Below are 25184 nucleotides of genomic sequence, written 5' to 3' on the forward strand. Positions count from 1 at the left end.
GTGACTAATTCTCAGAAACCCTCCTCAACTTGCTCTTTACAAACCAGTCTGCGATACTGTCAATTACTGGCACGGGACAATCACACATAAATTACCTCCTTCGGAAAGTACGTCTTTTCTGAGAATAGGTTTCATACTATGGTACAGCTTAAAAAAATTCTTCACCTATGGCAAGGTTTGTGAGTCCACCTAGAAATACGCCCATTCAACAAGTACTTATTTCATGCCTACTACGTATCATGAGCTGACCCAGGCGCTAAGGAGACATCCATGAACAGGAAGGACAAGGATCCCGCCCTCCCGGACCTGACATTCTGGTTTAGGGAGAATCATATAACCGGAGTCAACTGGTCCCATCTCTCCAGAGGGCGCTGCCTCTCAGAGCTCATCTTACTCGAAGAGGCCATATTGGAAGACAATTAAAACCCCTCCTTTTACTGTGAAAACCTTTTGGAATTTCAATGCCTTAAAACCCGTCCAAAGCATGTCTTCCAAAAGACCTCCCTACCGGTAGCAAATGAACATATTTCTAAGCAAATGGCAACAATGAATATTTCTAAGCATAATTAGAAAAGAGAAGACATGCTGTCATCCACATGCATTTCCATATGGTAGATTCATCCTGTTTCCAAAATGGCATTAAAATTCTGCAATATTGTATAAAAATGAGTTGGTTGATATGACCTAAAGGATCAAATTATCTAAGTCTTAAAAGTAACATTACTCACTAATAAATGGTCTGTTCAAGCAGAAAAAAAAATGGTGTCCTCCAGTTCTACATGGCAAGTTATATTACACACTGTCTCGTAAATGTTCCAGCTGTGCTGAACAACAGCTGTCATATTCAGTGAAAACGCCACATTAAGTTATTGTAATATTTAGTAAAGGGGTCTAATTATTTATTTTGAAACTGTCATTTTTTTTAAGCACATGAATAATTTTGGGGGTTTTTTTGGCTGCATTGGGTCTTCATTGCTGCGCACAGGCCTTCTCTAGTTGTGGTGAGCAGGGGCTACTCTTTGCTGTGGTGCGTGGGCTTCTCATTGCAGTGGCTTCTCTTGTTGCGGAGCATGGGCTCTAGGCACGCAAGCTTTAGTAGTTGTGGCTCACGGGCTCAGTAGTTGTGGCTCGTGGGCTCTAGAGCACAGGCTCAGTAGTTGTGGCGCACAGGTTTAGTTGCTCTGTGGCATCTGGGATCTTCCCAGGCCAGGGCTGGAACTCGAGTCCCCTGCATTGGCAGGTGGATCCCTAACCACTGCGCCACCAGGGAAGTCCCGCAAGTGAATAATTCTAAACCTTTTCTTAACCTGTAAAATTTGGCCTTCCCAAATGAGGAAGACGATTAAAAGGCTGATAATCATCTCCAACCTTACCCTACAGCCACCCACTGGATTCTTAGTTACCATAGATAAACATCAACATCTGTCACCATACATAATACTTCTCAGTTGCAAATCTGATTCCTTCATCAAAGAAAAAATTTAATTTATTTAAAATATTTGTTCTTCCAACGGGATATTCTCTCGCCCTCTTGCATGCCTTCGAGGAGGAGGGTTATCTAAAAATGAGAGTTTCATTTTCTGGAATACCATACTTCCCTTTGTGCTCCTCAAATAATTTCCTTAGCTCGTCCATATAGGTCTGATGCAACTCCTCAATCTGCTCTGGGGTTGGGTGCAGGGTCTGACGAACAGGGATTGGGCGGCCAACTGCAAAAACAGAGAATACATCATACATAAGAAATCAAAACCACTCCACCACAAACTACCACCTCTAATGGACAGCCCTAGAAAGATCTCCCAATCAGAATCTGTCAGGCCTGCCAGCTCCCATCCCTTTTTCCCTTTACTGGCTGCCTGCCGTAGTCACACCATCTCTTTTGGTAGCAAATAAAGAGCTTTCCTTCTCAGCAGACGCGGGATTGTCAGGACGCTTGTGGTTTTGACTTTGAGTCAAATGAACTACTGTGCTGGCTGCAGCTGGGAGATAAGAGGACATTGCTGTGTGTGCACGTCAGCAGCTCGCTCCTCTGGTACAGCTGACAGCCAGACCACAGTGCTCTATTATCACTGCCTGGGAAATCTTAGCTCATGAGGCAGCAGCCCTCTATTCTGGCTCTGTTTAATGTCATCCTAAAAAAATGAAAAGAATATATATCTTCACTGCTAAGTATCTGTACCAGAAAACATACATAATCACAAGGATTCCACTGTCTGTAATGGTGGAAAACAAAACCAACCAAAAGTATTAATAGAAAAACACATTAAATAAACCACAGACCATTCATTCAGTGGAATCCTAGGCAGCAATTCTTTTAAAAACTAAATGATATTTTTGTAACTGTGTATGGTGACTTATTGTGGTGATCATTTTACAATATATACAAATATCAAATCAACACTTGAAGCTAACTGTTATATGCAATTATATCTCAATTTAAAAAATGAGATGTCTAAAATGTTGTAGGTGGGGAAAAGTTGTAAAATAACATAGTATGATCCTATTTATTAAAAATGTCTCTATCTAGGTGCATTATAAGCTTTTAGTGCACTAAGCAAATCTACACTGATAGCCCTTACCTGGAGGGAGGGAGGTAGAGCTGGGGGAATTTACATTTTATCTGTATTGTATGAATTTTCTACAATGAGAAGGCATTGGTGTTATCTGTGTAATTAAAAATGAACTAATTAATTTTTTAAAACCTAGCAATTTCTACATGTATTTTAAGGCATTTTATAATAAATAACTTTTATCTCACTTGTGTCAGATTTTGAGAGACTAGATATACGTGGCCCCAACCTCCTGCTGCCCTCAGTCCTCTCTGCTACTCATTGCGACCTCTGCTGGCCTGATGCTGCTACCGACGCCAAGAGTTGAAAAGGTAAAGGATGTTCAATGAACGGCAAACTGCTGACTACATTTGATTAGCTTGGGCATGAGGTCAAATGGGGCTGTAGGTAACAGAATGGCACTCGCAGGGCCTCCTTTGCCCACCCGGAGTCTCCCCACGCTACATCCAAGGTTCGATCCATGTTAGTAACAAAAGGTGATTAGTTAAGAAGGTACCAGAGAAAGAAGGAAGTGATAAATAACAGTAGAAGGAAGTGTGACAATAGTATGGGAGGTAAGGGAGCACAGAGAAGGGAATGTATACACACAAACACACACACACATATATTATAATATATATTAAGAAGATATCTATCTATATCTATCTATATAATATATTATATATTAAGAAGATATCTATATCTATCTATATTTATATACAATGTTACACATAATCTATATATCCTATGTATAGATATATAACCTCCTTATCACAACATTAGTATTCTCAAATTGCTACGTTTTTAACCATATATAGCCTCAAGAAGCTCCTATACAGTTTTCCTTGAAAGCTTGGATGTCAAACATACATAGTAGACATCAGTCCTTTGTAATTTAACATAACTATCTCGCTGTCAGTGTGGTTGACTTTTTTTTTTTGTTGCCACACAGCTTGCAGGATCTCAGTTCCCCGACCAGGGATTGAACCCAGGCCCAAGGCAGTGAAAGCACTGAGTTCTAACCACAGAATGGCCAGGGAACTCTCATGTCATTTGTGGTTGAGATACAGACTAGGAAGGCTGAAATGATGGGGTGGAATTGGGGGTTGGTGTTGCACAAGAAGCATCAGGCTAGACCAGATCCAGTGCTAGCTCACCAGCAGGTACACGGAGCTAGTAAGGAACTTCTTCTCTGGCCTTAATTTTCACACGTATGGAATAAAAGAGTAGGCAACCTTGAAGCTTCCATCCAGCTCCGATCTTTGTTGTTGTCTGAGGAAAGAAACTGAGAAATTTACGTGCTCATTGAGAAATCTACCTGCAAATCTACTAGCAAATCTGTGGTGTTACAGAAATAACTTCTGTTTTCTTAGTGAAATTATCCCAAGGAGAGAGGTTAAGTGCAACTATTCTGGGTGGGAAGGGGGATTTATAAAGAGATACAGTGGTCCAAGAAGATGAAGAGTGTTGTTCCCAGCTTACTTCAATTAGGCCTTGTGAATTCTGAATTATTGAGTATTATTTCCTGAGATATCCTACAGTTAATTCCAATCCTGTTCTTTTCCTATTAATGGTTTTATTATATTTCAGATAGTTCTTCCAGAGGGCTCAAACACGCTCCTCTAAATTGAATTTAGCATCATTAGATTTTTCCCTTTAAACTGTGAGACAAACACAGTCATACTTGTCTTTCTCTTATTTACCCACAAAGAAACTGAGATGCTGAAAGTTTCTAAACTATACATACACATACACAAAAACAAACAAAAACCAAAGGAAATGAAGATTTAAACCCAGCACTTCTGCCTCTCGTTACTAAACTAACCCAAAATTGGATTAGAGAGCAAGAACCTTTCTCAATTACTTTTTAGGGATACAGATAGAGGTAACAAAACAAAAACTTGCAAATCTGAGAAGGGTCCCCGGAGCCCTAGAAGACCAGAGTTCCCTCTCTCCACAAAAAGGAGATTTTTACTATCAAGGAGAAGAAAGCTGTCTTCCACATAAGACTGGGTTAGTTAGAGACTGCTGCCTGACTCCCTTTTTATAACACAAAGGAAAAACCAGCTGCAGTAGATTGCTCTGGAGGTAGAACTCCTTGCCCTGGAAAAATCAGCTAACATCTACTTGTGGCAGAGTCAGGAATCTGAGCTCTTGTTTATGTTTCGGTGCTTTTTATAGCTGGCATGCTCCTTTGTTCCCTTTTCAATTCCATCCAACAATTCAGGATTCGTTATGTCTTTATTGCCTTACACAGCAGGCTTGCTCTAACTCCTGTGATGCTGTGCTGTATTTACCTAGATGGAGAATAAGCAGCTTCACGAGCTATTGTATTTGCAGCTGGAGAAGAGCTTGGAGATGGGAGTTATTTTCTTCTCATTGAGGCAAAGAGTTGGTATTTCTCAATAAGGAGCCTTTTTTCTATTTCTCTGTAATTGTGAACATTTTGCAGTTTTCTCTCTCTAATGGTCTCACATAGGAATTGCTCTTTCTTTAGATGCTACGTAGCCATACACAAGAGAGAGACCAGGCACAGAGCTGGGCGGAGTGGGATTTGGGAAGAGTCAAAACCTGGGTTCAAGTAAACCTCTGGCTTATGATGGAGTCTCAGAAGACGCCCAATGTAAGTATGTGTGTGTATAAGCGTGTATACATATGCACACACACACTCATGAACATTTACTGAGCACTTAATACATTGTACTGGGCACCATACTAATTCCTGTATTATTACCTCCTTTAATCCCTACTTTACAATTAAAATTTAAATTAGGATCCCCTTCCTTCCTTTCTATTTCAGAAAATCCATTAGCCTGCTTTTTTTCCCATTAGGATAGAATAATGACTTGAAACAAAATGGACTACTTTTGTCCTCAAGTGGTTCCAAACCAGTTTTATTTAAATAAGGTACATTCCCTTCCCTAACTTTTTTATCAAAAAAAAAAAAAATTCAAACCTATAGAAAAAAATAACACAATGAGCACTTGCATGCTCTTCCTCTAGACTCACCAGTTTTAAACATTTTGTGCACACACACACAATATGTATACGGATATACACACGTATTATTATTTTTATTTTTGTAGAACCATTTGAGAGTAAGTTGTAGACATCATTGATTCGATCATGCTATCTGCCTTAAAACTGCTCATGCTATAAAGACGAAGTTGAAAACCTATTCCAGCTTAAAGTAGGCTAAAGAAAGTGAAAATTAAATGCAATGTATGATCCTGCTATGGGAAAAAAAACTGCCCCCCACCAAAACACATAGCTAAAAAGAATGTTATTGTGGCAACTGATGAAATTTGGGTATGGCATGTACACTAGTTAACAGCATTTAATCGATGTTCAATTTCCTGAATTGTACTGACATTATAAAAGAGAATAATCTTGTTCTTAAGAGATAGACATAAAAGTAATTAGGAACAAATGGTCATGTTGTTTGCACTTAAACAGTTCAGCAATAACAACAGTAAAAGGTGTATTTATGATACCATTAGAGAGAGAGAGAAAAACCGTAGCAAAAATGTTAACCGGTGAGTCTAGGAGAAAGGCACACAGGAGTTCGTTTTACTACTCGTGAGACTTTTCTGAACATTTGAAATTTTTCAACATGACATTTTAAAACTTAAATCCAACACATACTAGGACACATGAAATTTCCTCCTTTAAACAGCAAGTTTCCCTTGTATTTTACTTTCTTACCCAAACAACTTTCTGTCATACCACCTGTACTGGCTCTACGACTCGAACTTAATAGTAAATTCATCTTAAAAAATTTTAATATGTACTTGTTCTATTTCTGAAAACTTAAGAATTATAATCAGACAGGCCTAACTAAAGACTAGACTTTAAGAACAGTGTGTAAAGGGTCACAGTTCCTTGCAAGAATGTTGCTTTTGTTTGTTTGTTTCTGCATCACAGACCTCCAGGAGGGCAGGGATTTTGCCTTGTTTGTTCTCTGCTATATTCTCGGTGCCCACAGGGTAGGAGCTCAAGACACATTTGTGAATCAACGAATTAGTCTTTAGTTAGTTCCTTGCAACATTCTTGCAAGGAACTGGACCCTGTACACACTGTTCTTAATGTCTAAACTCATTTCCTTTTTCTCTCCCAGTTGTCATGATGGATGTGACATTGAAATCAGTTTCTCTCCATTATTATGTAATAAAACATAATCTATGTGAACACTTTATTGTACTTGGATAAACTGATAATAACCCGGAGAAAATATATAAATGACATACTATTTGTGACACATAAAGAAAATGTATGGTAGCTTCTTTATAAATTATGTCCATTGAGAATGACCCTCAGGAAAGAGGAAAGAAGGTCTTGATGGAAGATGCAGAGAAACCTGATGGTTTAGCAAAGTCTGGTGTAAGAAATATGCAGAGACTGATGATGGCATCTTAGAATTAGCCAGAGCACATTTTTAAAGGGATTTTAACTAACAGGACATTAACAGACAAAACCATTACAGTCCTAGGGAATCTTAGTGAATCTTGCTCACACTACAATGAATGCTCTGGGGACTTCCCTGGTGGCGCAGTGGTTAAGAATCCGCCTGCCAATGCAGGGGACACGGGTTCGAGCCCTGGTCCGGGAAGATCCCACATGCCGCGGAGCAACTAAGCCCGTGCGCCACAACTACTGAAGCCCGCGCTCTAGAGCCCACGCTCTGCAACATGAGAAGCCACCGCAGTGAGAAGCCCGCACACTGCAATGAAGAGGGGCCCCCACTCGCCTAAACTAGAGAAAGCCCGGGCACAGCAACAAAGACCCAACGCAGCCAAAAATAAATAAATAAAATAAATAAATCTATTTTTAAAAAATGAATGCTCTGGTTGAAGTTGCTGATGAAGTGGGGTCTGAGAGACATGGGGGAAAACTATTTACAGGATGGAGAATCAGAGCATCTCTGGACACCTGGGAGTGAGAGGATTATAGATGCAGTAATGATTTAGGGTGAATTCAACTAATATTTAGTGAGTTCTTGTGATGCAAGGTGGAGTTAACAAACTCTTAATTAAGTAGAAGGGGGAGCAGAAGGACCCCAAAACAACTTGCTACTCTGGACGCTGCCTGAATTCTGCTTGGGGTGTGTCAGGGAGTCAGCAGAGAAACAGCTCTGGGTTTGAAGTGCACTGATTTAAAACAGAAATGAGCATAGCAACTTAGATCATGGTTTCAATATCATATTGTGTTTTATTCTCTGGCGCATGTGAATGATACATAACTTTTGCTTTTGTTTATGGAACTGTAAATAACTTAGCCCTAACTTGTGTTTCTCCAAGTAAATAAAAGTCTTTATTTACAAATACACATTGTCTGAGGGTCTGGTTCACACAAACCAGGCTGCTCTCAGCCATCTGGCTCCCACCTGATCACCATAAGAGCATGCAGCTGAGTCTTTATGCAACATGCATATCCTTAGCTTGGTTTTTAAAAGGCTTCACATAATAGCAGGATTCTGAGGATGCTAGAGACTAGAATTGGTGTTTCTGATGTAATCGTTCGGGGGGTAAGTGGAAGGATGCACTGAAGCAATTTTCTTTTGTTCTGAGTCTTTAAGAGATGCATGCTTGCGCTTCCCTGGTGGCACAGTGGTTGAGAGTCCACCTGCCGATGCAGGGCACGCGGGTTCGTGCCCCGGTCCGGGAGGAGGCTGGGCCCGTCAGCCGTGGCCGCTGAGCCTGCGCGTCCGGAGCCTGTGCCCCGCAACGGGAGAGGCCACAACAGCGAGAGGCCCGCGTACCGCAAAAAAAAAAAAAAAAAGAGATGCATGCTTGACAGGCATTAAGTAAAAACCAGAGCTATAAACACGGAAGGACCTAGAGATGATCATACTAAGTGAGGTGAGCCCGACAGAGACAGACAAATACCATACTATATCGCTTATATGTGGAATCTAAAAAAAAAATAAGATACAAATGAACTTATTTACAAAACAGAAATAGACCACAGACTTATGGTTACCAAAGGGCAAAGGACGGGGGGAGGGATAAATGAGGTGTTTGGGGTTAATGTCGTCGTCATCATCCTCCCCCATTTTAATCCTCCCACACGTGCCATTTTTAAAGATAAAATCAGTCTATATTAGGATACATGTATCTAGTTGGGGAAAAAATGCTTTTGCCGTATGAACTGATGCCTATGTGAACTGAACATGACGAAGACATCTATTACACAGAAATGTCCACATATTAATAGACTCTGATGTAACATGTTCAAAGAACTGCTATGTTGTAATCTGCTAGTACAGAGAAATAGATTCATCCTAGAGTATTAGAAATTCTATTTCTAAAATTGAATTCTATTTGTAGTTCAACAGCAATATTTTTAAAATAATTGATTCCCATTCAAATGGAAAACATAGTCATTTCGTAAATAAAAGGCAGACTGTAACTGAAGCTCAGATAACACCTATAGGATTATTATTTTAGGAAGGTCTTACTCAAAGCTATCTCAGTAACAATAAACATAGCTCAGAGCAAGGTAATCCTTTTTACTCAGTTTAACAAGCCTCGAGTCTTTGATGTACATACCAACAGTGTGGATGGGCTTCCTATAGGGCATTAGGCCAAAATTGTATTGAAAAACTCCTCTGGCGTGGAACAGTGGCAAAGCAAATCCCATGATCTTCTGTAGTTTCTCCTGCACAGCTCGAAGCCATGAGCCTTCAGGGTTGCTAACTTGTTTAAACAGTTCATTTTCACCAAAAGAAAAAACTGGCACCAAATAAGCACTGCAAATAACAAGGAGGAAGAATAAGCATTTTCAATGAAAAGGATTTAAATATTTCATTTAGCCCAGCTGACTTTTACAACAGAGTCCTAACAATCCTTTAACGTTCCCAAGCCTCCCTATAGCGCTAAGTTCATGTTCCACACATTGAAACTGACTTATACCTGAGGTCCTTTGGGGAGGTACCTCAGCAGCCTTAGTGGTTTGTGGAATTTTATTCTATAGAAAATCAAGGTTCCAGGAAGCTTCTTTGTCATCTGTGGTTTTGGCCATGGTTCATTTGTTCATTTGGCTGGGAATTTATACTGTGCCTATAAAATTTTGTGTTTTTTGGTTTTCCTCTTACAGACAAGTTGAATTGCTGGATGCCATGACATTGAGTTACCTTAGTGGCAAGGTTGTATTTCATTCCCCATAAACATCCACACCTGCTTTCATTGGGAAGCCGATTAGGAGCTCCGTCTTTAAGGGCCAGAAAAATTACTTCACTTCTTTGTGTTCATTTAATAATGTGTTAACTACCCTGACCCAGTTGCCTGAAATGAAAAGCCACTTACCCATGGGTCAAAGCAATTTTCACAAATCCCTTCCGCTGGCGGATGAACAGAGTGAACTTTCCAGGATGGGCATCCAGTGATTCCTCTGCACCCCCAAGCACAATGACTGAGATGTTTCCACCTCCTTCCTTGCTCAGCACGTGAGACACGCTTCTCCTGGAAACTGAGACTGGCCCTTAGTGAATAAAACAAAAGGTGTTAACTAACTGCCCTTTTACACTCTTATCATAATAGTCTACGGCACCAGCAAATACTTCACAGAATTTCCTAGACTGCTTACATTTGGAGAAGTTTGCAGGTTTATAACTTTTTCATAGCTGACTCTTTGGTAATAGATTCCATTAATAAGATCTAACATTCTGGCAGAGGACAGGGTTAGGTCTTTAAAATTTCACTTGCTTATTACTAGGTCTATCACTTGTTCAGGTAGGTTGTGTACTGCTCATTTCTACAGATTCCATTCATATTGCATTATAAGTAAAAGGTGCCCCCTGGAGTTGTTCAGTGCACAACCCTGCACAGCTGTATGCGGTAATCTTGATCGTTATCCTGGCAGATCCTTGCTCAGAACCAAACAGCATAACCTCCAAGAGGTTGGCCTGGATCTTTGAACACACAATGGTCTGTTTTCAGGTATTCTTTATGGATTCTTATTTCTCAGACATGGATGTATAATGTAAACGGGTTCAAAAATTCAGACATCTGACAAATAACCTACATCAATTGCTAAATCTGTGCGTGATTCCCAAATGTCTAGTTTGACTTTGGTAAACTGTTTATTTAAGACGAAAGTTACATAATTGTTCAGCCTTTATATCAGCCTTTCCCATGTAAACATAACTTTAAAGACTCCTTTTCAAATTTTAAATGGACTACCTACTCTTGGAGGAAAACACTATGAACTCTTGGAGGAAAACAATAACAATGAAAACACAAACAACTTGTGACCCATATTTCAGAGACAACCACTTTTTAATGTCTTATTGTTTCCTTCCATTCTTGATTTTATCCGTTTTCTTTTTTTTAGTCATAAAAGAATGTGGGGCTTCCCTGATGGCGCAGTGGTTAAGAATCCGCCTGCCAATGCAGGGAACACGGGTTCGAGCCCTGGTCCAGGAAGATCCCACATGCCATGGAGCAACTAAGCCTGTGTGCCACAACTACTGAGCCTGTGCTTTAGAGCCCAAGCGCCACAACTACTGAGCCTGCGTGCCACAACTACTGAAGCCCGCGCACCTAGAGCCCGTGCTCCGTACTAGAGAAGCCACCGCAATGAGAAGCCCGCGCACCGCAACGAAGAGTAGCCCGCGCTCGCCGCAGCTATAGGAAGCCCGTGCACAGCAACGAAGACCCAATGCAGCCAAAAATAAATAAATATTTTATTAAATAAATAAATAAAGGTCAGAGCCTTGAGAATGGGCTATCCTGTATGTCAAAAAAAAAAAAAAAGAATGTGTTAGTTTTATCAGGACACGGCCCTTCGTCTCTTGAAGGAAATTACATGCTCATTTTACTGTGGGTTCCTATTACTGGGGGAGAATAAAATTAGGACAGGATTCTGAATGATCAGCGACTCTCTGAAGAGAAGAGGCAGAGGGGGGTAGGTGAGAGGGTAGAGAACCTGAGCCCAAATAGGTGTGAGCTTTCACTGAGTTCAAAGCCACGGCCATTCTGCTCTGCGTGCAGAGCTGGAGGCATTGCTTCCACTGGAAAGAGGGCCTCATGGATTTCCAGACACCTGGCAGTCCTCACTTGCCTCTGGACACTTCTCAGTTTCCTCCTGAGGCTTCCCTTCTGCAGGCCATGCTTAAATGCTGCTATTTCTCAGGGCTGTTAGGGACTAAATGTTTACGTTCCTCCAAAATTCGTATGTTGAAACCTAACCCCCAATAGGATGGTATTAGGAGGTGGGGCCTTTGGGAGGTAATTAGGTCATGAGAGTGGAGCCCCCAGGAACGGGGTGAATGTTCTTATAGGAAAAGGGACAGAGCTAGCATGTTCTCTCTTTCTACCATGTGAAGATACAATGAGAAGATGGCCATCTGCAAGCCAGCAAGTGGGCCATCACCAGACACCAGATCTTCCCAGCCTTCAGACTGTGAGAAATAAATTTCTATTGTTCAAGCTACCCAGTCTATGGTATTCTCTTATAGGAGCTGAACTAAGACAGGCTCCTTTTCTGTCCCTGTTGTCTTTAACCTTATCTCTACATGTGGCACATGGATTCAAACCCCACTTATGTGTGCTGAGTTCTCCCAAATCCATCTCCTTAGAGTTTTACTCTAAGAAATTGTAAACCCAGCTGGTTTGGGAGGGGACATTCTATGTGGTCCTGCCCACCCAGAACCCTAGAGAAACAGTGATCACTTACCACTACTCATCAGATATTCTCGGAAGAGCGGACACCGGAACCAAAATGGAAGCACGTGAAGATACGCAGTGAGGCCAGGAAACAGCTCCTTGAAGTTTGAATAATTTGTACAAAAGTTTCCAAAGGCTCCAGCAACAAGCACTCCATGGGGGTGAAACCCAAATATGTAGTTGTGACTTGGATTCAAATCCCAAGTTTTGATGAGCTACAGTGCATTTATATGGACAGAAAAAAATAAAATGTTCCCTGATTAGTTTCCAGCAAGAAACAGAAGGACTCAGAATTAGTTCTGTGTTCAAGAGGAAATGAAGAACACGACTCATTTTCGTTTCCTGGGGTAGAGCTGTTTCCAAATTTTTAAACTGTTTCCTGAACCCAGAGCCCCTCATACACAGCCTTCTAACTTTTGTCAATTTAGGTTAGACTCCATTTAGTAACTTGGGCTGAATTGCAGGCTCTCTCCCTCTAAAAAGGGAAAACTTGAAAAATATGTGATAACACATTTGAATTTTTTTCGCAGCTTAAAACCATACCATATAAAACAATTCTACTCACATGAATTGGAAAATAGTCCTTAAAGTACCTCCAAATGGTCCAGCTTCTGACCCAGTCAGATCTCCTGCCTCCTTGCTCAGGGGTTTGCCAGTCAAAGTAAAGCCATGTCAAATAAGGGATGTAGAGGAACCAGTAGTTGTATATGATCAGGAACACAATGACTCCAAGGCACACCTGTGCTGTAAGAAAGGGGAAGACCTCAGGAATCAGGGTCAGTTAGCATCTACTCACTGTACTGTACAATCATTGGCCCAAGGTAGGGGGGATCTAATATATACAAAGTGTGTTCAACTGAACCTTGGTTCAAGTGAGGTGATGTAACAAGACAGCAATGGTACAGTATGACCTAACATTTCTTGGGTGTTTAGTATATACCAAGTACCGTATTGTGGATTCCACCAAAATATTTTTAAATTTAATCCTCATATAGCCACAGCATCAATGAAGCAGCCCCAGCACTCCTAACATTCTTTTTATAAGAGGGAAGATAGCAGCTTAGGGAGGTTAAGTGAATTGCCCAAACTGCACGGGGAAGTGGCTGACCTGTCTAAATTCAAGGTCCATTCTCAAAGCCCATGGCCCTACACCATCTCCCCGACGTGACACATGGAGGAACTGTCGCTGACAGGAGGGATGCAGAGGAATTCCTACAAGTGTTCACCTTGATTGAGCAGCTATTACGCGTGTGCCCATGAAGAGGGCACATTCCAATGACAAACGTCATTTCCCGGAAGTCTACTGCCAGAGATAGATATGGCACAGGAGGGACTCTGCGCCTTAGCTCACCCGCCACTTCTCTTGACATTTCATAACAACAGAGCAATCCTATTTGTTTGTGCACCTAATGCTGTAGCTTCAAATAGATGAAGCAGGAATTGGTAAAACTTGACCTGGGCAGTAGGGACAAGAATATTTGCCTTAAAGTAATACATTAAGCTAAGCTAGACATTTTCTTTTTATGTCTGTGCTATGGTTATACTAAAAAATATTTACGAGAAGAAAAATATATCAATGGGGAGGAGCACAAAGACTTTAAGCCTGCGGCTTCCCCGGTGGCGCAGTGGTTGAGAGTCCGCCTGCCGATGCAGGCGACGCGGGTTCGTGCCCCGGTCTGGGAAGATCCCACATGCCGCGGAGCGGCTGGGCCCGTGAGCCATGGCTGCTGAGCCTGCGCGTCCGGAGCCTGTGCTCCGCCACGGGAGAGACCGCAACAGTGAGAGGCCCGCGTACCGCAAAAAAAAAAAAAAAAAAAAAAAAAAAAAAGACTTAAAGCCTGGCACAGAGTAGGTGCTCAACAAATGCCAGCTATTACTGTTGGTTCAAGGAGTGCCATTACCTCTTTCTTCTTTATTATGTGCTACAGTCTCTAATCTAGAACTAACTTTGGTCTCCCAAGCTGCTATCCATTCTCAGCCTTATTAAAAAGAGCTTTGTCCCCAAACAATCCATCATGGTATCTGACATGAGCACCTTTGATCTATTATTGTTTTATAGTTATAGATGTAGGTATAGATTTGGGGGTTTTTTGGCAAAAACAGAACACACGTTTATATTTCTAGAAATATATAAATCAATAAATTTCCCAGTACAGATTTAACCCACATACTGAATTGAACCCATCAGAGGACTGACTTGCTCTCTCCAGGGTGGGTTAAAGGTTAAAAGTGTGTGAAAGGTTAAGGAAGCATGTGCCCTCCACCGTTCAGTGGGGTGTCTTCTTGCATTCTGGAAGTTTCCACGAGTCTAGAAGTGAGACCAAAAGAGTGTCCTCTGCCCTCATTCCTACCAAGATCACTCTATTTTGATTTACCTGCTTCCCTCTACCCAGGTCTGTGCGCTGACAATGTACCCCTGTTAATTAATTTTATTGTATTAAAATGTGCAAAACATTTACAAGAAACATAAATAGGTCTCATTATTCTCTACCCCAAGCTGGATCAGGTGAGCTATGATGGAGCAAGGGAGGGAGGGCATAGGTGCTGAGTAGTAACTGTCTCGCATGGGCAACCTTATTTACTCCTCCTTGGAACCCTCAAGGTACAGAGTTCTGTCCCCATTTTGCAGTTGTGGAAACTGAGGCTCAGGGAGTTTGAGTGTCTAAAGGACTTGAACCTGGATCTGCCTAATCCTTAAACCCAGGCACTTTTTTTTTTTTTTAGAAAACCAAACTATCCCCAGCTAATGGTCATAACACCATAAACATGTGTTTATTACAAGTACATAAGCAGGTTCATAAGCATAAAGAATCAGGCACATGAAAGGTTTTATTTTCTTTACTATAAAGGTGGAGAAACTAAGAGCAAAAGCAAATTGACTTAATTTCAATCACAGAGTGAGTCAAGAGTAGGTCCAGAAACAAAGTCCCCCAGCTACTAATTCAATGGTCCACTCACCCAACCACATCCCTCTAGGTGAATACACACTGCATCTCTCCAACATTCATTATGTGTTTTGCATGTACAGTGGTTAAGACATGGATGGGAAATTGGACTCCTTATGTTGGAATGTGCCACCAACCAGCTTCCTGACCTGGGGTGAGGTCCTTTACTTCTTAAGCCTCGATTCCTTAACCTGTGAAATTGGGCTAATAACAGCGCCACTCTCCAAGGACTGTTGGGGGAATGAACAGAGAGATGTTCCACTGTCTGGCACAGAGCAAGCGCTTGACAAATGGGAGCCATTTTTATAACAACTGTGTTTACTAGGATACATTTGGAGAATGCAAAAAGTAGAAGCAGACAAGGTAACTCATATTCCTGTCACCCAACAAAAACTACTGTTAAATTTTCCCGTCTTTTTTTTTTTCTCCGTCAAACAGGTTATGTTTTTTTAACACAGTTGATCACACATATTTTTTATTCTGTATTTGATCACTTACGATTATCTCATCTTAGCTGCTTGGTATTATAAATCTGGCATTAAAACCTCTCCATAAGTGTTATTTTTAATGACTGTGCAACATTCCACTGGTTGTCAGTACTAATTCAAATTCTTTTGTTTTTGAATATTTGGGCTTCTAACAACTTTTCTCTAATAACATAATCTTGCATAAAGATTCTATTTCATATCATAAACAGCACCAAAATAGTTTTTTAATCCCTTGATCCTAAATTGGATAGAAAGCAGAAAACACTATAAAAACTAGGTGACTAGATCACCTCTATTTTCTATTTTTATCCCACTAAGCAATCCAAGGTAACACGATTCTCCTAAACTGGAGGTCAAACAGAAGAGAAAGTTAAAAAGATTTACTCCAAAACATTGTGCAGCTCTCAAAACTAATGTTGATACTTCAAAAAAAATTGTTTAGATTCACAAACCAAGTTGCACTGAAGGCCAAAATTTCAACTGCCTTTTTTTTTTATTAGAAAAATTATTTCTTTCTTCTCCTTTCACACATCTTATTGTTCAGGAAACAGTCTTACATACATATCTGAAATGATGTACTGTCACACACTCTGTTTAAAAGCAAAGCACCACAGGTAAAGCTGATCGGCTGTCCAGAGTTCTCAGCTTATGGGATCTCACTTCCTGATTTTACATTAATTTCTGAAGGTCAGAAATGTCATCTCCAAAAAATGTCAAGGGGTTTGTAAAAAATAATCATTTTATTCAATATTATAGTTGTAGAAATGAAGTATATTTTCTTTAAGAAATAAAATTTAAAAAAAGAAGAAAATGCCACTTAACATCGTTGGTGTGTCAGTACAGGCCAGCAGGAAAAAATGCTTGTCTCTTTGATACCAAGAACGCATTCTAGTCCAAGCTATAATATATAATATATATAATACGCTTCCTATGTTTTCACTAGATGTTTCTTTTCTGCTGCTTTTCATCCTTTTCCATATTTCATATCAGAGGACTGATACAGCCTTGAAAACTTCATTAACAGGAGCAAATTCAGTATCCACCGATTTCTTCTCAAAAGGCACTCTAACCCATCAGATAGCCCGGCAGTTTCATTCTCATGAATACTCTAGCCATGAAAAAACTCAGTAGGACACAGACGAATCCAATGAATAGAAGGAGAAATCTATTGAGCTTGGGAATGTTTGGTGCACTGGATCGGTCCAGGATTATGAAACCTAAACCTCCCATTGTAAACAAGAAGCTGGATGGGAGTCCTTCCATAATATCTTGTCCATTGACTCTGTAGGCCAAGAAAGCTACTGGTCTCTGATGCCCATGTTCATCAGTCATGGAGCCGACACTTGGAGGTTCGACAGTAACATCATAAATGATTCCTCCGGCGATGAGGAAGTAAGACACCACCACCAGAGCATACATCGTCATGGCCGACGGCATGTGCACCCAGGGCGGCTTCTTCAGTTTCAGGTTGGGACATTCGAGCACTAAGAACGGGACGCGGTACAAACTCTCCATGTTGGTGGCGGCAGGGGCAGCTGTCGGCCGCCAGCCCCACGCACCACCCAGGAACAGCTCTCCTTTTTTTTTTTTCTTTGGCTGCATCACAGCATGTGGGAATCTTAGTTCCCCGACTGGGGATGGAACCGTGCCCCCTGCGCTGGAAGCGCAGAGTCCTCGCCACTGGGCCGCCAGGGAATTCCCCTAAATTTCAGCTTCCTTGACTTGGGTACATTCTGGATAAGAAACCACAAGTCAGCCCCCAATCACTTATACTCTATTTTTACTTAACTGCCATAGATTCTACTTTCTCTACATCACTGAGGAAGCTGCCTCCCGCTATTTTTTTTTTTTGAGGTGAAATTCACATAACATAAATTAACCATTTTAAAAAAAACAATCCAGTTGCATTTAGTACATTGACATTGTTGTGCAACTCCCACTTTTATCTAGGTCCTAAACACTTGGATCATTCTGAAATAAAGCTCTGTACCCATTAAACAGTTACTCCCTGTTTCCCTTTCCCCTGTCCCTGGCAAGCACCAATCTGCATTCTTTTTTGATGGATTTACCTATTCTAGATATTTCATATAAATGCAATGATCCAATATGTAACCTTTTGTAGGCTTTCACTTACCATCAAGTTTTTGAGATTCAGCCATGCTGTAACATGTATCAGTACTTCATGCCCTTTTATGGCTGAACAATATTCGCATGTATGGATAGATCACAACTTGTTTATCCATTTGTTTATCTGTTGATGCACATGTGGGTTGTCTCCACCTTTTGGCTACTGTGAATAGTGCAGCAATGCCCCTCTCCTTTAACAGCACTGAACGTCAGAAAGGCTCAGCTAAAGTTTATGCATCGTCACTAAGTTTACCATCATCAGTAAAGGGACAAAGTGACATTTGCCTCTTCTTATGATCAAATGGGAAATAGACCCCATCACCTTTGTAACCTTGTTGCCAAAAATGTCTAACCTGACTCTAATCATGAGAACATATTTAGGCAAGTCCAGACTAGGGGACATCCTACAAGATAATTAGCTGGGGCTGTTTTAAAAATATCAGTGTCATAAAAGATGAAAAAACAAACAAAAAGTATAGAACAGGTCTAGTTTTAAAGGAAAATTTGAAGACAATTAGGGAAATTTGAATATGAGCCATGTATTAAATAAGATTATTGTTTCAATGATACATTTCTTGGGTGTGATAATGGAATTGCAATTGTGTACAAAATCCTTGTTTTCAGGAAACACATTCTACAGTATTGAGGAATGAAGTGCAATGATTTTTACAACTTAATTTCTTACTTTCAAATGGTTCAAAAGCAACAGTAACAGGGCTTCCCTGGTGGCACAGTGGTTGAGAGTCCGCCTGCCGATGCAGGGGACACGGGTTCGTGCCCCGGTCCGGGAAGATCCCACATGCCGCGGAGCGGCTGGGCCCGTGAGCCGTGGCCGCTGAGCCTGCGCGTCCGGAGCCTGTGCTCCGCAACGGGAGAGGCCACAACAGTGAGAGGCCCGCGTACCGCAAAAAAAAAAAAAAAAAAAAAAGCAACAGTAACAACAAACTGTGTGTGTGTCTACAGAAACAGAGAAAACAAACACTGAAAAATCCTAAGAGTTGGTGACTCGAGGTAAAAAGAATGTATACTGAGCTATTCTTTAAATACTTCTAAATTTCCAAAATTAAAAGACGGGGGAGGGGGCTTCCCTGGTGGCCCAGTGGTTAAGAATCCCCCTGCCAATGCAGGGGACATGGGTACGATCCCTGGTCCGGGAAGATCCCACATGCCGTGGAGCAACTAAGCCCGTTCACCGCAACTACTAAGCCCACGTGCCACAACTACTGAGCCTGCGCTGTAGAGCCCGCGTGCCACAACTACTGAAGCCCACGCGCCTAGAGCCCATGCTCCACAACAAGAGAAGCCACCGCAATGAGAAGCCCGTGCACTGTAACGAAGAGTAGCCCCCGCTCGCTGCAACTAGAGAAAGCCCATGCGCAGGAACGAAGACCCAATGCAGCCAAAAAATAAATTAAATATATTTTAAAAAATAAAATAAAGAAAAAAGGGCTTCCCTGGTGGCGCAGTGGTTGAGAGTCCGCCTGCCGATGCAGGGGACATGGGATCGTGCCCGGGTCTGGGAAGATCCCACATGCCGCGGAGCGGCTGGGCCCGTGAGCCATGGCCGCTGAGCCTGCGCGTCCGGAGCCTGTGCTCCGCAACGGGAGGGGCCACAGCAGAGAGAGGCCCGCGTACCGCAAAAAAAAAAAGAAAGAAAAAAAAGATGGGTAAATGTATGAATTATACATGTAATTGATAATAACGCATAATAAGTGAAGCACTGCTATTTGACTGGGAACAAGTTGGCACCTCACAGAGAGCCCTACGTCTGCAGCAAAGTCTTCATCTCCAATCTCATACATACAGAGGGAACGATCGATCCAATGACCCACTTTTAGCTTCAAAGCTGCCTTCAGGTATCCCTAGCTTTATAGAAAGAAGTGTTCCAGCAAAATTAGGGATATACATTTCCTTTTTTCATGAACTAAAGACTTTTGGCAAGGAGTGGTGGCCAGGTCGACAGCTTTTGGGTGGTGGAAAGTCCTTCAGTGCTTACGTGGACTTTTCCTACCTCTGCTGCCTCCATCCGTTCTGGCTTCAAGGGATTCAACCTGGATACTTAAAATACAAGAGAATACAAATGAAAATGTATTGTAGTGTTGGCAATACATTAGTGTAGTGTTGGCAAATGCTCCATAGATGATAGCAGAATTTGAAAAGTAAATGAATCCTAACAACACGCTTTGCCAATTGAAAATTTCTTTTAAGTTCTAGGTTTTAGTTTCCCTTCTTTATCAGTTTTTTTAAAATTTAATAAAGTATTATTTATAATATGGAAAAATAACTGGTTAGTGAAACTTAAATAAAATAACACACAGAAAGCCATCAGAACAATGATGGTGCAGGAATTCCCTGGCAGTCCAGTGGCTGGGACTCCACGCTTTCACTGCCGAGGGCTCAAGTTCGATCCCGCCAGCCACGCAGTGTGGCCAAATAAATAAATAAAAGGAGAACACTTAAAAACAAAAACAAAAACAATGATGGTATGATGGTGGAAGCAGCTCTTCTGCTCCTTTCCTGTTTGCCCATTTCTGTTCCCCTCTAACCTTACAAGAACCTAATTATAGGAATGAGATCACTAAGCAATTGAAACTAACTCCTGACTTTTGCTCTCCTGAATGCATACCATGCTTTGCCCAACCTGCTGATTGTTTTCCTAGATAAAAAGAAGTAAAAATGAAGAATTAAGCAGTAAAAAATGACTAGCTCTCTACCCCCAACAGCCCCCCTAAGCAATCCTGCAGACAGATCACACAGGCAAGATAACATCTGAAGAGAGTCAGCCCATCTGCACTCAATGGAGAAGGATGCAGAACCCAACCTCCTGCCTTGACGATTCACTGAGATTCTTCCTCCCTCCCCCATTTTTCCTTTTAAAGACTATCATGGCTGAGCAGAATCTTCAGAGCTGGTCTCTGGACATGAGTCCACCTTCTCCCCAGATTGCCGGCTTTTCTGATAAAAACACCTTTCCTTTCTACTGACACTTACCTCTTGAATTATTGGCTTACGAGCGGCGAGCAGCTGAACCTCGGTTTGGTAACAATGGCATACAGGAAACTCTCAATAAATGTTAGCTATCAGCCGTCACTGACTGCTTGAGACCTTTAAAAACACCAGTTTCATATGGCTCAACCCAATGTATTATTTTCTAGCGCATATATTATTTTAATAATTTTTTTAAATAGGTAAACAAGAGGAAAGGAATATGCCAAAACATTGACAATAGTTATCTCTGGATGGGAATATGGACTTTTTTCTAGTCTCTTCTAAAAGCTCTTCTGCAGTTTCCAACTTTTCTAATAACTAGCATGAACTACCTTATAATCAAAATTTATTTTAAAAAGATAAATAAAATGGTTCCACTAAAGAGGAAAAAAAAGAAACTAAACACTGCAGAACAAATCCACTTATGTAAGAATATTCTCATCTTTAACATGATTCTATTAAATCTGATGAGCAAACTCCATCAGAAAAACATTGTGAAAACTAGTGGAAGTTTACTTACTTGCGTTAAGTAGCGACCAGTGACCAATTAAGAAATAATTTAAAATATTTAATTTGTATGTGTATCCTTTCCACTTGTATCCAAGAAGTTTTCATTTTTCCCCCTAGGAAAACTGTTTCTATACTTATTTTAGCCATTTAACATAGTATGGAGAAAGAAAACAACTGAGACGCAAGCAAAATCTTTTAGCACGTCACATTCTTTTCCTTTTTATTCCTGAGGCATTGTATTTCAAAACATCAATCGGTGTCATCTGCTGAGTACAAGAATATAAGCATAACATTCCTCTAATTTTTAAAATTCCTGCTTTAAGAAAACTTGCCTTCCAGAGTTTCTTAGGATGAGGATGGGGCTAAAAGACAAATCTCAGAACACTTTGCAGAATTTTTCAGCCTAGTATCCCTCATATGTGGGTCTGCTCCATATCGCCTTTAAAAATTATTGCCATACAAGGATCTGCATTTTTCTTGTTTAAAAGTGAATTCATTACTGGACCTATTTCTTTGCCTAATGAAGTCAAATAAATTATAACAAGGATCCAGTTGAAACCAGTCCCATTTTCATACTATTTCAGAAAGCTTTACAAGCTGAAGGACAAAAGAAGCACAAATACTTTGTATACCTACAAACTGAAAACCACATAAATAATCCATGATAAAAGAGGCACAGTAGTGTTTATGCAAGTCCAGGAATCTAGCATGAATCACTAGAGTGAATGTTAAAATGTGCTCCCTCAAAATTTTCCAGATTAAGGGAGACTAAAAAGATGTAACTACATACAACATGTGGATTCCTTTGCGATAAAGGACATCAGCGGGACAATCGCTGAAATATGAATAGCGCCTCTGGATTAGGTCATAGTACAGCAACACTGTTATTTTTCTGATTTGGATAATTGTACTGTGGTTATGTAAGAGATATATATTAGGAAATATGTGCGGAAGTGCTTAAGGATAAAGGCAGACCATGTCTGCAACTTAAAGAGTTCAGATGATGATGGTGATGATATACATGTGTGAGAGAGAAAGATAAAGGAAACATGGTAAAATGTTAACATTTGGGGAATTTGATGAAGAAATATAGAAAATTACCAAAAAACTTACAGTTATTATTTTTGAAGTTACTTCAAAATAAAAAGTGAAAACAATTTTAAGGGCCCTGACACCTACAGAACCAAAATCTCTGGGGAATTTGCATTTTAACAAGTCCCCAGGTGATTCTTAGATATACTCTAAAGTTGAAAACTTCTGATATAAATAAAATCAACAGTGGAAGACAGCATTTTTTGACATCAATTTTCTCCAAGTTAAACTATAAACTAATCTCAATCAAAAAGCAATTCCAATGAAAACCCAGCAGGCTTTTTAGTATAAACGGACAAATCAATTCTAAAATGCATATGAAAATGTAAAGAACCTATAATAGTCAAAACAACTCTGAAGAAAAGAACAAAGCTTGAGGGCTAACACTACCTGATTTCATGAATTATTATAAAGTCACAGTAATCAAAACAACATGGTAATGGCATCAAGATAGATAAACAGATTAATAGTACAGAATAATCCAGAAATAAATCCACACATATATGGACAACTGATTTTTGACAAAAGCACAAGCCCAATGCAGTAAAGAAAAAACAGCTTTTTTTTTCTTTTGAACAACAGAGCTGCAACAATTAAACATATGCCAAAAAAATGAACTTGGACCTTGTACTATATACAAAAATGAACCCAAAATGGATCATAGATCTATATGTAAAACCTAAAACTATAAAACTTGAAGAAAACGCAGAAAATCTTTGTGAACTGGGATTAAGCAAAGATTTCTTAGCTATAACACCAAAAACACAATCCATAGAGAAAATATGGATATGTTAGACTTCACCAAAATTTAAAATTTCTGCTCTTCAGATACACAAAAGATAACCCATAGACTGGAAGAAAAAAATCTATGCAAAGTGTATGCCTGATAAAGGACGTGTATCCCGAAGAACACAAACTCTCAAAACTCAATAATAGGAAAGCAAGCAACCCAATCAAAAATGCGCAAAAGATTTAAACAGGTACTTCAACCAAGAAAACATACAGGGACTTCCCTGGTGGCACAGTGGTTAGGAATCTGCCTGCCAATGCAGGGGACACGGGTTCGAGCCCTGGTCTGGCAAGATCCTACATGCCGCAGAGCAACTAAGCCCATGAGCCACAACTCCTGAGCCCGTGTGCCACAACTACTGAAGCCTGCCTGCCTAGAGGCCATGCTCCGCAACAAGAGAAGCCACCGCAATGAGAAGGCTGCACACCACAACAAAGAGTAGCCCCCTCTCACCACAACTAGAGAAATGCCATGCGCAGCAAAGAATACCCAACACAGCCAAAAATAAATAAAACAAATAAATTTATATTAAAAAAATGAAATAAGACTAAATTAAAACATTATTAAAAAAAGAAAACATACAAATGGCAAACAAGCACATGAAAAGATGTTCAACATCATTAGACACCAGGGAAATGTGAACGAAAGCTACAATGAGAGACACCACTACACACCTGTTAAAGTTGCAAAGATTAAAAGGACTGCCTATATCAAATGATGGCAAGGATATGGAGCAACTGGAACTCTCATACGGTGCTGGTGGGAATGTAAACTGGTACAACAACTCGGGAAGAAAGTTTGGGATTTCTGAAAAAGTTAAACCTGCTCCTACCATAACATGATCAACCGTTCCATTCCTAGGTTTACCCAAGAATAAAGAAAGTATACATTCGTTAAGACTTGTAGGTAGGGCTTCCCTGGTGGCGCAGTGGTTGACAGACCGCCTGCCGATGAGGGGACGCGGGTTCGTGCCCCGGTCCGGGAATCCAACATGCCGCGGAGTGGCTGGGCCCGTGAGCCATGGCCGCTAAGCCTGCGCGTCCGGAGCCTGTGCTCCACAACAGGAGAGGCCACAACGGTGAGAGAGGCCCGAGAACCGCAAAAAAAAAAAAAAAAAAAAAAAAACTTGTAGGTAGAAGTTCACGGCAGTATTACTGATAATAGCTACAACGCAAATATTCATGAATACATGAATGAACAAACAAATTGCAATATATTCACTCACTAGAATACCACTCTGAAACAGAAAAGCTATGAACTACTTAATACACATACAAAAAGAATGAATCTCAAAATAATTATATTCAGTGAAAGAAGCCAGACCAAAAAAAAAAAAAAAGAGTACATATGCTGTGTCTCCATTTATATAAAACACTAGAAAATGCAAACTAGTATTATGAATGACAGCAACCACATTAAGTGGATGCTTGTAGATGGGAGAAGGAAGGGTTACAAAATGGATATGAGAAACCTTTGGGGATGATGGCTATATTTACTATCTTAATTGTGGCAGTATTTTTTTCAGGTGTGCATATGTGACAACTTAAACTGTACACATTAAATATGTGCAGTGGGAATTCCCTGACAGTCCAGTGGTTAGGACTCTGAGCTTTCACTGCCAAAGGCCCTTGTTCAATCCCTGGTTGGGGGTCTAAGATCCCACAAGCTGCACGGCACAGTCAAAAAATAAAATAAAATAAATATGTGCAGTTAACTGTTTGACAGTGTCACAATAAGGCTGCTTAAATAAATAAGTAAATAAATAGACCCATTCAGTAAAAGATCACAGTCTCACCACACGGTCTTAGGTAAGATACATACCTCTTGAGCTTCAGTTTTCTCACCTAAAAAAAATAAATCTAATAATCCCTGCCACAAGGAGTTGTAGATAGAAGATGGTCAATAAATGTTGGCTCTCTCTTTTTCAGTTTTCCACTTTTCAGTTAGCAGGTTGGTAGCACACAAGCTAGTAAGTAATGTTTCCGTTTCTTGAATATTAAGATTGGAAGATAGGTGATCCAGCAATTCCA

General features: G+C 40.5%; 1 protein-coding gene and 1 pseudogene across 1 annotated transcript in view; both read right to left on the reverse strand.

Moving 5' to 3' along the window:
• Positions 1-1554: 1554 nt before the first annotated feature.
• MOGAT1 (monoacylglycerol O-acyltransferase 1) overlaps positions 1555-25184 on the reverse strand; it is a 28517-nt gene continuing 4887 nt past the window's right edge. Inside the window, exons 2-6 of the mRNA XM_060015508.1 lie at positions 12780-12958; positions 12225-12429; positions 9854-10028; positions 9098-9297; positions 1555-1709 (exon numbers count right to left, since the gene is read on the reverse strand). Coding sequence (XP_059871491.1) covers positions 1555-1709; positions 9098-9297; positions 9854-10028; positions 12225-12429; positions 12780-12958 — 914 coding nt within the window. The remainder of the gene's footprint in view (positions 1710-9097; positions 9298-9853; positions 10029-12224; positions 12430-12779; positions 12959-25184) is intronic.
• Positions 16585-17168, reverse strand: LOC132427978 (oligosaccharyltransferase complex subunit OSTC pseudogene; annotated as a pseudogene).

Source organism: Delphinus delphis, chromosome 7 (genome assembly GCF_949987515.2).
Source record: "Delphinus delphis chromosome 7, mDelDel1.2, whole genome shotgun sequence".
Lineage (NCBI taxonomy): Eukaryota > Metazoa > Chordata > Mammalia > Artiodactyla > Delphinidae > Delphinus > Delphinus delphis.